The 16,761-nt window shown below is 47.4% G+C and overlaps 1 protein-coding gene across 5 annotated transcripts in view; it reads left to right on the top strand.

Moving 5' to 3' along the window:
• Nucleotides 1-16,761, top strand: part of Rap1gap2 (RAP1 GTPase activating protein 2) — a 182,639-nt gene that overhangs the window by 142,826 nt on the left and 23,052 nt on the right. For 4 of the 5 annotated variants that reach the window (XR_003487282.2, XM_035447791.1, XM_027426789.2 and 1 more), the window contains 5 exons: nt 283-366; nt 6,938-7,038; nt 8,745-8,874; nt 10,767-10,922; nt 16,509-16,580. Coding sequence is in view for 4 of the 5 variants with exons in the window: in XM_035447791.1 (XP_035303682.1) it covers nt 283-366; nt 6,938-7,038; nt 8,745-8,874; nt 10,767-10,922; nt 16,509-16,580 (543 nt within the window). In the remaining variant the exon portion in view is untranslated. The remainder of the gene's footprint in view (nt 1-282; nt 367-6,937; nt 7,039-8,744; nt 8,875-10,766; nt 10,923-16,508; nt 16,581-16,761) is intronic. The other variant, XM_035447790.1, reaches the window with a different exon arrangement.

Raw genomic sequence — 16,761 nt, 5'->3', positions numbered from 1 at the left:
GTGGGGTAAAGTGAGTTTCTTGTGTCCCAGCTGTGGCTGGCACATCTGGATGGGTCAGAATGGGAGGTTTGGCTGCCACTGGGATATCCCAGGTGCTGGGAGCTAGAGAGGGCCATGGAGCAGCATTCTGACACTGGCTAGTTCTTTGCTTCCCCTCCTCCGTGTGTGGCTGTCTCTTCTCCAGGCCCACTCTCTGACGAAGTGGGCATGCCTTTTGTTTTTTTCCCCTTGCCTCCTGTTGACGTCAATCTTGATTTGTTTTTTCTTTTCCACAATTTTTAGGCCTCTCAGATGATTGTGTCCTATGATGAGCATGATGTCAACAACACTTTCAAGTTTGGGGTCATTTACCAAAAAGCCAGGCAGGTAAGCACCATGGTTCACAATGGTCACCATAGCCTCTTGCATGGCTCACGTTGGTCACCAGAGCCTCTTGTTTATGACTTTGCATTATTTACCCACCCCAAGCACAGGAGTTCTGAGCTAGGCTCTTTCTTTTCTAAGATGTGCCGTATTTTTAATTAAGTGTATATGTATACGTTTTGTGTGGGTATATACACATGTGAGTGCAGGTGCCCATGCCTCAGAAGAGGGAGTTGGATTCCCAGGAACTAGATTTATAGGCCGATGCGAACCATTTGCTGTGGGTGCTGGGAACTAAATTCAGGTCCTCTGCAAGACCAGCAAGTGCTCTTAACCACTGAGTTCTCTCTCTAGCCCCTTCTCTGACTTTTCAATGAGGACATTTTATGTATTTTTTATTTTAGCTTAGCATAATAAACTAATCTTGGTATCTTCATCTCTATGTATTATACTTTGTTCTCCTTCCTTTCTGTCCCCATTGCGCTCCTCCTGGAATTCAGCTGCTTCCCTTTTACCCCCCAGTCAGCTTTCTTGTTACACATCCTCCATTGCTCACTGTTCCCTCCTTTCATTAAGATGGATTCATCTTTCATGACCACAAGCACACACATACGTGTGATACACACAAACACATAATTGTTTTGATTTTTTTTTTTAGTTTTGAGACAGGGTTTTACTATGTAGTTTTGGCTAGCCTGGAACTGACTGTATAGAGTAGGTTGGCCTTGAATGCAGAGATCTGCTTGACTCTCCTCCATAGTGCTGGGATTAAAGGTGTGCACCATCGTGCCTGGCAGATACACATAAATTTTTAAGTTCAGGCCGGGCAGTAGTGGTACACGCCTTTAATCCCAGCACTTGGGAGGCAGAAGCAGGCAGATATGTGTGAGGCCAGCCTGGTCTACAGAGCAAGTGCCAGGAGAGGCTCTAAAACTACACAGAGAAACCCTGTCTTGAAAAAAAAAAGTTTTTTTAAGTTCAGAGGACACATATGCAGTATTTGTCTTTCTGAGTCTGGCTTATTTTACTTAACATAATGATTTTCAGTGGTATCCATTTTCCTGCAAATGTCATAATTTCAGTTTTCTTTATGGCCAAATAAAATTCCATTGTGTGATATTTGCCTGTTCATCTTTTGATAAGGCATCTAGGTTGGTTTCATTTTCAGGCTATTGTAAGTAGTGTGTTCACAGACATGAATGTGTAAGTATCTCTGTGGTTATTAAATGTTCTGAATTCAGTTGTCAAATTTAAAGCATAAATTGGATTGGGTGTCCAAGGAAGGCAACTTTACAAAAAGGCCTGCTAGTCTTGTAGATAGTGGTGTAGTTCTCCCACAGTAAAGTCTAATTCTTCTTTGCTTTTTCATCTTATATTTATCTGTGGGCTATGAATCACAGGAAAACTCAAACAAGAGAGAGGAAATGGGCTAGCCTAAGCTACTCTTTTCCCAGCGGGAAATTAGCCTTTTCTCCTCACTCAGTGGGGTGTTGGAGCCCAGTGATATCGCGTTGGCAGGTTGAAATCAGCCTTGCTGGGAATATTTACACCATGGAAGTTAGAAAAGAGCAAAGCTTCTATTCTCTCACTGGGAAAGCAGGTGGTTAAAACCCGTCTTTCAGAGTGAACATTACTAATGTCCCAAGCAGAATGGTCAACTGCAGGCACCAGTGTCTCCTCATCCAGGTTCTGTGAGGAAATTCCATGCTCATTTCTGCTTTGTATCCAAGTGCCCAGCATGGAGTTGGACAGACAGACAGACAGATGCACAGGCTTTGTGAATTTATGTGTGTATAAGAGTCAATTGGTATGTGATTATTGAATGAATGGAAAATTTGGCTCATTGATGTCCTGTGGGTTTTTTGTTTTGTTTTGTTTTGTTTTGTTTTGTTTTGTTTTTTGCATGGCCATCTCTTTCTTGTTTAGTTGATTTCTTTGTTGGTTAGCTTTCTTGATTAGTTGGTTTCTTTGTCTGAAGATGTTAGATCACAGAAGACACAGGTCTGCTTCAAAGCACCTAACTAGGTGAAGGGTTTAAGAGCTGGAAGGCCAGCATGGATACATCACATAATTCAAGGGAGATGATTCCAGTTGCCACTGTCATGACTTACACATATTAATGTCTTTATTTCACACATTTTGGCTATTGTCACCCCTTGTAATTAAGGTTCTTTGCTTGTGAATTTTACCAAGACATATCTTGCATGGTGATTACAATCCAATGTTCCAGTAAAGTTGCAATTATTGAATATTAACTGTCCACCTCTGAGAATGAGCCAGGGTATTGTTTATGTACCCAGTGCTGCTGCTGCTGCTGCTGCAGGGGAGAAGCCAGGAAGATAAAGTACTTAAAAAAAATGCCAGGCAAATTGTTACTCTGAAAACCTACAGCTGGGGACATTTAATATGAACATTTGTTGCATAAAAGCTCTAAACTGGTCGTTGGATAAAAATAAGCCACACCTAACTGTCCCGTTTGTTATGTACTGTGCGAAGCACCGTGGGTGACACAATGATGACTCAGACCTCCTCCCTGAGTGTATGGTCAAGCTCAAGGGCTGTACAAAAACAAAGATGATGATAATAACCATGCTGAGTGTGAATTCTGGGAGAGCAGTGCCAGCCCTAGAAGGCACACTAGATTGTTTCCTATAGGAGATGTAGCTTGCCTGGAAGCAGCTGTCCTGCCACGTGTTGCCACACAGCCTGTAGTGACAAGGTCTTCTTGGCATGCTAAAGATCAGGGTCAATACACTCTATAACTGCAGGGTAGTAGACTCTTTAGACCTCTGAGCCTTGGGGACTGTCACAACCACTCCCCTCTGCAGGCAGAAGTAGCCCCAGACACATATGTAAATGAGTTGGGCTGGCTGTGTACCAATAAAACTTTATTTATGAAAACAGGAAGCAGGTTAGTCTTGACCCCCTGGCTAGCATTAGCTGTTTCCTGTTGAACAGCAGTGTTCACTCACTCATGGGTCTCCGTCAGTATATCATAGTGTTTGTTCTGCTATTCTTTTTTGTTTTGTTTTGTCTTGTTTTGTTTTGTTTTTGGAGACAGGGTTTCTCTGTGTAGCTTTTGAGCCTATCCTGGAACTCTCTCTGGAGACCAGGCTGGCCTGGAACTCACAGAGATCCGCCTGCCTCTGCCTCTGCCTTCCGAGTGCCGGGATTAAAGGCGTGTGCCACCAATACCCGCTTGTTCTGCTATTCTATTGAACTACTATTTCCCTAAAAAAGTTTTAAAACTTAAGTGTATCTAATTATTTATTTTTGTGGTGCTGGGGATCAAACCCAGGGCCTTACTTACTCGTGCTAGGCAAGTGTTTTACCATGCTCTCAGCCTCTAGGGGCTTTTAATTTTAAAGGAAATTATAGAATGCTACTCTAACTGGAAAGCCATTGCCACTGTCTCTCGATATTAACTGAAGGCAGTTTTGTGTGTGTCTGTCTGTATGTGCTCATGCGTGCGTGAGAGTGCATGAGTATGTGTGCATATGTGTGACTGATTTATTTTGTTTTGCTTTGGAGACTGGAGCTCAGGCTGATATTGAACTTGCTATGTAGCCCAGGCTGGCCTGTAACTCGTTACTCTTCTGTCACAGCCTTCTGCTTGCTGAGATTACCAGCACCAAGTCTCAAGAAATACTATTAAAAAGCAAAATAAAGTTGCTGAGATGGGTTAGAGTGTGAGACCTCTTGAAGGCTTGGAACCTGAGGTCTGTTCTTATTTGTTGTGAAACAGGCTGGAGTGTAGCCCAACAGTAGAGCGCTAGTGTGTGGTGAGAGGGAAGCTCCGAGTTCCGCCTCTAGCAGGTGTAGGAGAGGTGAGACAGGGCTACCTGGTGGAGACTTTGAGTTGACTTGGGAAAATTGGGATGTCTTATGTGTTGTCGCAGGTGTTTGTGGATCCTGCCTCTGAGGGCAGAGCACATGGATTAGGCAGGATTTGTCAGTGATTTAAGTCTGTCACTATTTACAGGGTTTACTAATATTTTCAGTTTTGCTTTCTTCAGTAGTTATTAACCTTATTAGTTTTGCATGGGAGGAAATAATAATAGAGAAAGGTCTGATACTGTTACCCAGTTTCCCCAAAGGTCAGGTCTCAAACTTCAGCACTGTGTCACAATTAGGATTATTGACACAATGAAAATATTATTCCAGTTTACCCAATTCTCATGGACTTAAAATGTCTGCCTGCCTGCCTGCCTGTCTATCATCTGTCCATCATCTACATGTACTCAGAGATCAAAGGATAACTTTTAGGAGTCAGTTCTCTATCTCATGTGGGTTCAGGAATTGAACTCAAGTTGTCAGGGTTGGCAGCAAGTGTCCTTATGTGCTGAGCTGTCTTGCAGGCCCCTCACATGGACTTATTTGTATGTGGCATGTGTATGTGTGCCATGGATGTTGTATGTGTGTACATTGTTCCATGTTGTTTTGTCCATGTGTAGGTTCCATAGTGAAGAAGCAGATTCTCACTACAAAGTTCCCTACATCTCCCTTTTCTAGCTACCCCGTCTCCCCCGACCTCTGCTCTCCCCTCTAGTTCCTAACTGTTGGCCACCATTTATCTGTTCCCCATCTTTGTTTCACACTGTGTTAGCACCACACTGATATGGCATATCATTTCTTTATGAGTTAGTAACCTTTTAGTGAAAAACCTTCAGGGCAGCTCTCAGTAGATTCTCCAGCTTCTCAAGTGTGTCACCAGTTGGTTTATTTTCTTCTTGTTTCCCCTTCTCTCCCTCTGTCCCTTCCTCCTACCCCCTTTCTGTTTCCCTTCTTCTTTTTCTCTATGCTTTCATTATTTTGAAATAGAGGCTCACTTTGTAGCCCAGGCTGGCCTTGAATTTGGTAACTCCCCAAGTACTGGGATTAGAGATGTGTCACCTGGCTTAGGCTCTGTTTTTATTGCTGAGTAGTATTCCGTGGTCTGGCTGCACACGCTTGTGCTTAGTCATTCATTCACTAAGACATCATAGTCATTTCCAGCACTGGAGAATTATGACCAGAACTACTGTGAAGACTTTTATGTAGGATTTGGGTTTTTGAACCTATGCTTTCATTTCTCCGGGATAATTGCCTAGAAGGATAACTGCTGGCCGTATGGTAAATTGCATGTGTAGCCACCAGACCATTTTCTGGAGCGATTGTTCCCCCATCAGAGTGTGCAGCTTTCCTGCATCTGAGCCGGATTTGGTGCTGCTGACTTTTAATTTAGCCCTTCTGACACATGCATGGTGCACCTCATTGTGGTTCTAGTTTGTGTTTCCCTGCTGGCTAATGATGCTGGACATTTTTTATCATGTGCTTACACTCTCTGTGTGTGTCCACTTAGGTGAAATGTCTATGTCTTTTGACCATTTTCTAATTTTCCTTACTGTTAACGTTTTTATCACAGCTTTCCTAATCTATAATTCTCATGCTGTGCAATTCACAATAGTAAGAATTACAGCTCCACAGGTGGCTTGAGGTGTGATCTCAGTGGCACAGCAATAATGTTCTAATTCCAAAATATGCTCATCACTCTCCAAATAAAACCACACCTATGGACAGTCATCCCTCTGGCCCATTCCATTTAGCTCCTGGAAGATATCAAATTCAAGGCTAGCTACATAGCAAGAATTTGTGTCAAAGTAGCCTGCCTTCCCGTTCTGTGGACCTTTGAGAGGTGGAAGATATATGTGACACTTTTGACTGGTTTCTTTCATTTAGATAAATGTTTTCAGGGTTCATCTATATTGTAATGTGTATCTATAGCTTATTTAGGTCAAGTAATGTTCCACTGAATGGCTATACCACATAAAAGCAACCTGTTGGTTGGTGGACACTTGTGGGTTATGTACAGTGCTGCTGTTGACATTCATGCACAAGTTTTTTTTTGTGTGTGTGTGTGTCCATGTATTTTGATGTATCTTGGGTATATACCTAGGGGTGGAACTGCTCAGTGGTTAGCCCTGAGGGACTGACAGACTGTTGTCAGAGTATCTACCCTGTTCACATTTCTGTCAACAGTGATCAAGTGTTCAGAGTCCTCCATAACCTCACCCACACTCTTTCTTGTCATTCATCATCACACCCATCCTGGTGGTTGTAAAGTGGGGTCTCAATGCAGTTTTGGTTACTGTAGAGTTTTTGTTGTGGGACAGGGTCTCACTGTGTAGCCCCAGCTGGCCTAGAGTTTGCTCTGCAGACCCACCCTGGCCTTGAATTCACGGGAACTCTGCCTGCCTCTGCCTTCTGAGTACAAGGATTAAAGGAGTGCGCCGCCTGGCCGAGCCCCACATTAGAATTTTGAAAGCTCTTTCTAGGTTGCTTTGAGTCATGTTTTTGGTGTCAAGTCTAAGGCTCTTTACTCTGACTCTCCTGGACTTCAAGGCCTCCTTACCCAGGGCCAGAACCCACCCCTGTAGAATGCTCCTCTATTAACCTGTCCTCTGGCTGAGGACAGCTATGGCAAATGTACTGGACGGCAGGGAAGAGGAGAGAAAAGGACTGGAGTCTGGACAGCCCTTTTGCTTCACACCAGAGGTTTCCTCTCATTCCCTCCGTGGCCCCTTGTTCCTTCTAGACCCTGGAGGAAGAGCTCTTTGGGAACAACGAGGAGAGCCCAGCTTTCAAGGAGTTTTTGAATCTCCTGGGGGACACCATCACACTGCAGGACTTCAAAGGGTGAGTTTTGTCAGGAGCTGGCTTCATCCATGAGTGGGGCCCTTGGTGAGGGCCTGGGAAGACAGCTCTGCCCTAGGGGAGCATGGGAACTTTTCTAGCTTCTGATGCTTTGCTCAGGTACCTGCTTTCCCGAAGACTCAGTGGTCCTAGGATAATCCAGAGTGACAGGTTGGCTGGAAGGCAGTGGCCTCGGAAGCGTGATGAGATCGCTCCTGCTGAGGTTTGCCTTCCTAATTACATTTGGCTCAAACTGACAGTGAAAGGCATCCGCCTTCCCTACTGCTCACCTGGCAGGAGAAAGAGAACCCTGTGCCGTTTGGAAGGAAATGACCCAATTTGGACAACATGTGAAGAACAGATAATTAAGACTTCACTCGAACATAATAACCCCCTCAGCAGAAATCCATGCAACAGCCCCGTAAATGGACAGAAAGCTAAAATATTGGGACTAGTGTTTGGAAAACCCTGGCCCTTGATTTCTCTTGGAAAAGGTGACATTTGGGAATATTTCAGACCTGTCCAACCGAGTGGCTGGCATATGGCTGAGAGTCCTAAGATTTAGTTCGGGAGCCCAAACGAACACCTAACGTCTTATGCAAAGCACTTAGTCCAGTTGCAGTAGGTGTTCAGTAATTGCTTTCTTCCTCAGCTTCCTTCCCTCCTCCCTTCTCCTTTGCTCGTCTTCTTCTCACTTTGAAGTCACTACTGTTCTCTGGAGTCTGGAGTCAGTCACACCAGGGTTAAAATCCCACCTCTGATACTCACAAGGCCTAAGATGTTGGACCAGTGACTTTACCTAGAGAAGAGTCCAGTTGCTTATCAGTAATAAAGAGAGATAAGCATGAACATAATAGCACCCCACAAGGTCACAGGGAACTAAAACCGATAATGTGGACAAAGCAGGTTTGGAACCTGAAAGGGCCTGAGGTGCATCTGTTTTTTTGATTTTTGTTTTTCCCTCCCAGTTGCTGAAGACTGTGGTCCCAGGCTGGCAGCCACATCTCTGTGAAGGGAGAAGGGCTGGCTCCTGGAAGACCATCAGTTCTTCCCCAACGTCTCCTTCCTGGGTGATGCAAGTGTGAATGGAGGAGCCACCATGTGGTTTGTCTCCGTAGAAGCTGACTGTTAAAAGTTAATCAGCTGTCCCTTTTGCAGGCTCCGAGTCCCCCATGGGTTCACCCACATACCTTAGAGTGACTGACTCTCCTGGCTCTTGACCAGTGACTTGGACAGAGCAAAGGCTCATTCCCAGCCTCGGGGTCCTTGGGGAGCTAGGTCAGGCATTTGTGTAAGGTTAAGAATGGATGACGGATGATGGCCTTCTCCATGTGGAAGGTGCTGTTCAGCCAAGGCTTGAAGTAGAGGCTTTGCTTTAAATTAGTTAGTTTGTTAATTTGGTTCTGTTGTAAGACAAAGTCTCACTCTTAGCCCAGGCTGGCCTCAAACTCAGAATCCTCCTGTTTTGATCTTCAAAGTGCTAGGGTTACTAACATGTGGCCAGCTCCCAGGTCTGCCTCTGTCTTTCATATAGGTGGCTGATGGTAGGGCTACTCAGAAGAACTAATCTCCACACCTTCCTACCTTATACCTCATTGGCCCTCAGCTCTTCCGTGTCTTCTCATCCACTTGTTTGCTACCTATTCTTAGTGGCACCACCATGCCTCTTCACCTCACTCTTATTCTGCTCCTGTCCTGTTTTATGGCAGTTTCCGAGGAGGCCTGGATGTGACCCATGGACAGACAGGGGTGGAGTCAGTGTACACCATTTTCCGGGACCGGGAGATCATGTTCCATGTCTCTACCAAGCTGCCCTTCACGGATGGTGACACCCAGCAGGTAACCAGTGTAGAAGGCAGGGCCAAGCTGCAGGTTGCTTCCACTTGACGGATGGGACACTGCCGCCTGGGGTGGGCAGTTAAAACCCTTCTTTAAGGCTCAGGGTGTAGCTCATCGATAAAGTACTCATCTAGGATGCAGGATTCAGGATGTAGAATGCAGGAGGCCCTGGACTCTGTCTCTAGCACCAAAAGTAGACGTTTCCTCCAGGAAGTCAATGAAGGGTCAAGCTGGGAGCAAAGCAAACAAGGCTGCTAGGCAGAGCTGAAGATGGGACTCGGAAGCCAGGAGAGCAAGCTGAGTGCTTGAGACTCCTGGCCATTTAGTGGCCTCGTGGCTTTGGAACATGTGGAGTGGCATCTGAATTAGAGGCTGTAGGTTTCTGAACAGTGGGCTCCTGTGAGCCACACCTGGCATGTGCCTGCTTTTTGTAGAATCTCTGTTCCCTGTCCTGGCCACTCTGCCCTTGTGCCTTCTTGCTGCCCTGTGAGTGTGAAGTTTGTATGAGATTTCTCCCAGTCTCGTCGCCTGTCTCTAGTCTGGGGACTCTGTGAGACCCGTGACTCCAGCATTTGCCAATTCTCTCCAGGGTAGCTGCTTTGAGCTGCACATCCCTGGGGAGGGATTGGCTCTCGAAGCTGTTCCTGGCTGCTGTGACATTAATCACCTTATTCCACTTTCCTCCTTCTTATCTCAGAGAACACAGGAAGGCCTCCTCCAAACTCTGACCTGTTTGTTTTTGCCTAGGGCCCTGGGAGGGGAACAGGGATGCAAAATCGTAAACATTGGACATGGCTTCTTGGGAATCAAAGAAATTGGCAAGGCAATTATTATTTGGCTCCCAAATAATAACTGAATGTTCCAGAAACACATGGGTGTGGGATTCCTTGTGTAGCCAAAGTGGGTTTTTCCTGGGTGTCTCACCTTCGGTCCCTGTTTTCTCCCAGCCTCCCTCACCTACTGCCCTAGTCTGAGGCTTGTTACCTCAGGGTTACTTCAGCCTGGCATGTGCTACAGACCTTGGCTCTTGGCAGGGACCAAATAAATGAGAGGTCTTTCCTCTTAAGAAATGGGCTCCCAGTGGTGTGTGTGTGTAACAAAATGAGACAGTTTGCATAAAAGTGCCCAGTACAGTGTTCAGAGCAGAGTGGACACTCTATAAGTGAGAAACTCAATTTGAAAGGCCTGAGCACAAGTCCCACTATGAGTACGCATTTAATAAAGGACCAAACACATGGGCGGGGTCTGGTGCACAGGAAGACCTTAACATCTGTAATCATCCATGGGAACAGCCAATCACTGTTCCTGGCATATAGTAGGGGCTTGTAACCTAGGTCACATGACAAATCGCCTGGCACTGCTGGGCCCCGTCCACTTTTTCTCCCCTAGCCAGGTGACCTGCATTTTTCTGAGTGTGTCCTCACCTTTGGTGGAATGATCTGTCCCCTGCCTCTTCTGTTGACATTTCCTTACTGATCCTGCCCATGTGTTTCAGGATGCCCTCTGCTGCTCTCTGCTCCTAGAGCTGCCGGGTACTTTTTTGCCAGAGAGCAACTGATTTACCCTTGGCTGGCAGCTTGGTTAGTGTGTTCAGGTGGCTCCTCCTGTGTTTGTGTTTCTTCTGGATCACTGATGATTGGCCTGCCATTCTTACATTCTCTCCAGGGTCCTGAGCCCAGGCTCTGCACGCTGTTGAGTTTAGTTACACTCAGGCCAGCTCTTATCTAACAATATGGCATCTTCCTCCCTTTTCTTCTTGGTACTTCCCACAGATTTGAGAGACAGAGTTCAGGGATTATGAAAGGTGGAATAAAGAGCAATTTGCTGTTGAGATCTTTTCTGTTTAGGGAGGGTCTTAGCTATCTTGTAACAATGAAGTACTTTCTGTTTAGCTTCAGAGAAAGCGGCACATTGGGAATGACATTGTGGCCATCATCTTCCAAGAGGAAAATACACCGTTTGTCCCAGATATGATTGCATCAAACTTCTTACATGCCTACATAGTTGTTCAGGCTGAGAACCTGGGCACAGAGACCCCATCCTACAAGGTAAGGAAAAAGCCTCATGGGGGAGGGGAGTTGTGGGCCCAGGCACATCCTTAGGGGTGGTGGGCTCAGTGACAGCAAAAGACACCAGGTCTTAGCTGGGTGGTGATGATGCATGCCTTAATCCCAGCACTCTGGAGGCAGATGCAGGCAGATCTCTGAGTCTGAGGCCAGCCTGGTCTACAGAGCGAGTTCCAGGAAAGACACCAGATCTTAATAGTATTGTGGTCCTCATTGTTGGTTCAGCTTCTGAGATTTGGAGCCTGGCCCTTGGTGGAAAGCACCTTCCAATATCATCTCCTTCATCCTTCCTCCAGCTCTTCAGCTTCTCACTCAGTGGTCCAGAAGCCCCAAGTGCTGAGCTTTGGATATGGTGATAGCATTTGCTAGAGGAAGTCTGAGGAAGAGGAGCTGGAAAGGATGGTCAGGAAAGGGGAGAGAACGAGGGGAAGTAGGGAGACAAAGGCTAGCGGGGAATCATAGACCCTGACCCCTGCATCTGGATGATGTGGAAAAATGGATAGCTTTAATCAGAAGATTTTGATGAGAATGCAAGACCTTGGTGACGATCCTGACTGGGGACTTAGTTTTTCTTCCTAAGATACATGAGAGCTAAAGATGTCATCCTGGTCACTGGTAGTGATACATGACTGTAATCCCCAAATCCTGACAGATGTGGGGGAAGGGTCATGGGGGGGATGAAGAGTTCCAAGCTAGTCTGGCCTACATAGTGAGACCTTGTAAAAAAAAATGAAAAGAGGATGAGGAGGGTGTGGGAGGCAAGGTGGGTTAAAGAAAGTTGGATTTAGCCAGTGTATATCATATGCATGTGTGGAAATAGTAATCAAACTTCACTAATATATATAATTAATACATGTTAATTAAAAAAAGAGGAAGAAGGGCCAACTGTTGTAATGGGAGGAGGTGTGTGGAATACATTAACTGTCCTGGCTCCCAGCCCTAGGGATCAGAGAGGCAGGACGCGTTCCCTTGCCCTCCTCACTGGCTGCTTCTTCACCTCCCTTCTCTTTCCTACTTTTTCCTAACCTCCATGGCAGCACATCTCTGTGTTCCATTGGTTGGAGGGGCCTGGGACCCAAGGGAGATAGGCTGAGTCAGAGACTTTAGGGTGAGCCCCCGAGCCACCTAGTAAGAACCATGTGGTGGGTTTCTGCTTTTCTTTGTTTCCTGGGAAGAGAGACCAGAGTTCCGATTCCCAAAGTGTTCCCTACATCCAAGACTGCCAGGTACCAGCGTCTTAAGTAGTAGGAGAAGTGGTCCTGTGTTTGCAAATGGGAGAATTGAGGCTGGGAATGTATACTAGATACTGACCCAGGCCCTTGCTGCTTTCTGGGGCTTGCTGTGTCTTAGCCATCTTCACAGCCTTCACAACGGTGATGCTTCTGTTTTGTCAATGTGGACCCACAGGTAAGAAGGGCAAAAGTCATGCCAACTTTTAAAACCTATTATGAGACATAAAAAGACAGAAAGAACAAAGGAGTTCTCAGGGTGGGGAGGTGAGGTGGCTGTCAGTAAAGTACCTGCTGTACAAACACCTGAGCTCAATTCCTGAGCACCCACATAGAAAGCTGATTGCATTTGTAATTCCAGCACTGGAGAGGCAGAGACAGAAAGGTTCCTGGGGTCAGCCAGGTTGGCCAAATAAAGCTTCAGTGAGAGACCCTGTCTCAAAAGATAAGGTGGGAGCCACGTGTGGTGGCACACACCTTTAATTCCTGCACCTGGGAGGCAGAGGCAGGCGGATCTCTGAGAGTTTGAGTCCAGCCTGGTCTACATAGTGAGTTCCAGGACAGCCAGGGCTACAGAGAGCCTGTTACAAAACAAACAATCCCCCTTTCCCCAATAACAATAAAAAACAAATGTAAATGGCTCAGTGAGTAAAGGCGTTTACTACACAAGTCTGGTGACCCAAGTTTGATCACCACTGGCACCTGCCCTTTGAGTCCCTATCACACCCTACCCCCATATGCACATATGTGCAGGCTTCCTGCTGCAGAAACTCAACCCCTCCCCCAACAAGCCCACGATAAGCACATCTGTCCTGTTGAGGTCCATGGGCTTCTTTTATGTGCACAGCCGTGTGTGCCCCTCTGACATTGAGCAATCTAGCCTGCTTTGACTGAAATGGGCATTCAGTTTACAGTTGTCTGGTTCATTTGCTGGCAGACACAGGATTTCTTATTCTATGCCTGCTGTGTGCTGGGAACACTGGGGAACAAGGAAGAGCTGGCTTTGTTGACCCCAGGCAAGGGACAGAGGACCAGGGAGTGCAGTTCAGTCAGGGCAGCATGATAGCTACTCTCCTCCTACTGAGGCAGGTTTGGATTTGTGACCCATGCCTGTGTCTTCCAAGGTGCTCCCCAGAGTGCTGTCCACCTAGCTTGCCCCTCCTCCCCCAGAAGCACTGTGGGTGACTCATAAACTGTGAGGAAGACTGGCTGATACTGGGCCTTAGCAGAACCCCATAGGAGGAGGGCAAGCAACAAGAAAGAAGAGTAAAGAAGGGAGGGACCCCAGACAGAGTGGCTTGGTAGCCTGGGGTCTCTGCCTCTGGCCCTGTCTCTTTGTGTAATTGCCTCTGTTTCTGTCTTTGCAAAACAGGGAAGCTGGGTTATATAACCTTAGAGAGCCTTCTAGCCCTGGCCACTTGTGGGAGCAGAAACAGCTGTGGGGTATGGGCTGCGAGGTGGATTAGGGAACTCTGAATTTTTTCTTTTTAAAGATTTTTCTAGACAGGGTTTCTCTGTGTAGCCTTGGAGCCTGTCCTGGAACTTGCTCTGTAGACCAGGCTGGACAAACTCACAGAGATCTGCCTGCCTCTGCCTCCCAAGTGCTGGGGTTAAAGGTGTGCGCCACCACTGCCAGGCAGGGAGCTCTGTATTTAAGGTGCCCTTTTGTACATGTAGTCTGGTGGGGAAAGTAAAGATAAAAAAAACAAAAACAAACAAACAAACAAAAAAAACACAACTGGGTGATGGTGGTTCCCGCTCTGTGCCAAGCTCAGCATTACAGCGTCTTCTCTTTCTACATTTGTGTGTGTGTGTGTGTGTGTGTGTGTGTGTGTGTGTGTGTGTGTGTGAGAGAGAGAGAGAGAGAGAGAGAGAGAGAGAGAGAGAGAGAGAGAGAGAGAGAATATGGAAATCATAGGCCAACTTGCTGGAGTCGGTTCTCTCCGTCCACAATGGAGCTCCTGGGGATTGAACCCATGATGTTGGGTTTTGTGTCAACTCATCTCACTAGCCCTTGAATAGTCTTCTTGAATCCTAACAAGGCCCACCAGCCTGCTCATAGGGATGAGACTGAGGAGGCTGATTGCTGCTGGGGGCACTTAAAGCCAAGGCCACAGAGCCAGGGAGCCTAGAGCTGGAAGTCTTCACAGAGCCTTTGGGGCAGGTGAGAAACTGACACCATAAGTGTGCATGAAATGTGACACTGAATTTCTTTCCAGGTAGGGGTTTAGTTCTCATCACTCTAGATTGGAAAGAGACTCCAGCTCAGCAGTCAATGGGGGTCCCCCATCCCTACCCCCAAGGGCTATCCCACCCAACTCCTGAAGTTCTTCCAAGGTTCCAAGAACCTTCTGTGAAGCAGGAAGCTGGGTAGGGCCTTTCCCTTCCCGTCATGACTCCCTCTGAACAACCCTGCCAAAGCTTTACCCCATACCTGGACATGAGAGGTGGGGCTTTGTTGGGTCTCCAGCCCTTACTCTCAGTTCCCCTGGGCACCTGCTTGTCTCCATACTGAGCTCCTTCTAGCTTCAAAGATGCTTTTCCCCACCCCCCAGTGACCTGCCCCTGCTTCCTCCCAGCCCATGCCTGCTTTAGCTACAGGAAGGTAAAGTCAGTACTTCTACTTTCCTGAAGCATACTGAGAAGAGGAGGTGGCAACAGCTTAGCTGCCTGGGGAGACTGAGGTCAGAGGAGGAGCTAGGAGGGGGATGGGTGATGGGTGGACATTCCCACAGAGGACTTGGATCCTGCCTCTGCTGACCTGTGGGCTTAAGGGCACATCTGAGCCACTTACCCTGTCAGCACAGACTACTTGAATGCAGGCCCGAGGAGGAGGGGCCAAGCCAGGGAAAACAGCTGGGCCAGAGACTGTGCTTTGTCCCAAGTGTCCCAGATACCCACAGTGGGCAGCCAAATTCTTACTCCAAGATGTAATTCTAGACTTGAGCCCACCAGTGCGTGATAGGTGGATGGAGGGGGCCTGTGTCTGGCAGCTGGGGCTCCGCCAAAATCTTGTCAGTGAACACAGACCATTTCTTGACTGTGAGTACCTCCGTTTGGGCCATGCCGACATCCTTGAGCTTGTAGGAAGAATGCCCCATTGACCGAGGCACTGCTTCTTTCCCCTGGACCTGGCAGGGCCTCATTTTGGCTGGGTTCCAGGCTGCCTGCTCACCCAGTCTGGCAGACTATTGCATCTGCCCTACTTCACAGGCCAGAGCAGTTGGCAGAATGCCAGGGCCTTCATGTCAGACACTGCCCAGGAAGGGATAGGGCAGTCTCCCCAGAGCTCTGCAGCCTCAGGGGTTACAGCAGGTAAGGCCAAGGTAGTTGCACTCAGAGAGGAGGTGAAGAGTGGAACCTACCTGCTCCAGGACCACCCCTGTGCAGAGATCCTGGATGTTCTTACAGCCCAGCCTCACAACTTCTGGCTGGGGCCTGGCTGCCCCCCACACTCATTGCCAGCCAATGCGTTTGATACCTGTGCTCAAGCCTCAGCCAGACTGACTGGCTCTTTTTGTAGAGCCAGACTCCAGACCTGGGTCCACTGCCTGTGTCAAAGCTCCCAAGAGCCCGAAGCTCTCCTTGCAACCAGTATTTACTTTTTTAAAAAACTTATTTATTGTTATAGTAGTAGTAGTAGTAGTAGCAGTTGTTGGTGTGTGTGTGTGTGTGTGTGTGTGTGTGTGTGTGTGTGTGTGTGTGTGTGTGATGTGTTGGAGGAACACAGACACATCTATGGAGGTCAGAGATAACTTCTGGGAGTCAGTTATCTTCTGGGGATCATCAGGCTTGTGTGGCAGGTATTTTTTTTAACCTGTGGAACCGTCTCTCTGGACCAGTATTTACGTTTTAAACACTCCAAGTGAGTTTGGGGGCCACTGTATATAGTAGGGGGGAAACCTCAGAGTTGTGTTGGAGTGGTCTGGGTTCTGTGTTCCTTTCTCTGGTTTTGGGGTACTTGATGCATACCACAGCCATCTCTTTCCTTATCAATAAAATGGGCAGTAATTCCCAGTTGCCTTCTCTGGGATGAAAACTACAGTGGGGTAATGAGATAAACCTCCTGGCCACCTGCACTGTCTTGTAATCAGGGTCCCAGCCATTCCACAGCCCAAGGCATCATCTCGCCAAACTTGCTTTTGGCCCCTAGAAAGGCAGAGGGAAGGATGCAGGCTTCCGTGCCATCCAGCCCACCAGAGGAGCATCATGTAGGGCTTGTGGGTGCTGCTCATACAGATATTCTATGTTCTGGGGAGGAGGGGAGGGGGTGAGCTGGTCTGCTGTAAGGTGTGGGACTCCTCTTCTGTCTTAGCCCATGCCAGACTGTTTCATTCAGGTGTCAGTCACTGCAAGGGAGGATGTGCCTGCCTTTGGTCCCCCTCTGCCAAGCCCACCTGTTTTCCAAAAGGTAAAAACCCTCTTTTTCCATTCTTGTCACACTTAAGACCCCAGGTCTCTCCACCTGAGTGTCAGTGGTTGGAATGGGCTTGAATGTAGGCTGGGAGCATTGTCAGGGAGGTCCTGTTATAGCTTTAGGGATATCTCCTTCCTGGATATCTTCCTACCTCACCCTTTGGGGCCAGTCTGGC

This window comes from Cricetulus griseus, chromosome 7 (assembly GCF_003668045.3).
Source record: "Cricetulus griseus strain 17A/GY chromosome 7, alternate assembly CriGri-PICRH-1.0, whole genome shotgun sequence".
Lineage (NCBI taxonomy): Eukaryota > Metazoa > Chordata > Mammalia > Rodentia > Cricetidae > Cricetulus > Cricetulus griseus.
This window is presented reverse-complemented; position numbering and strand designations above follow the sequence as displayed.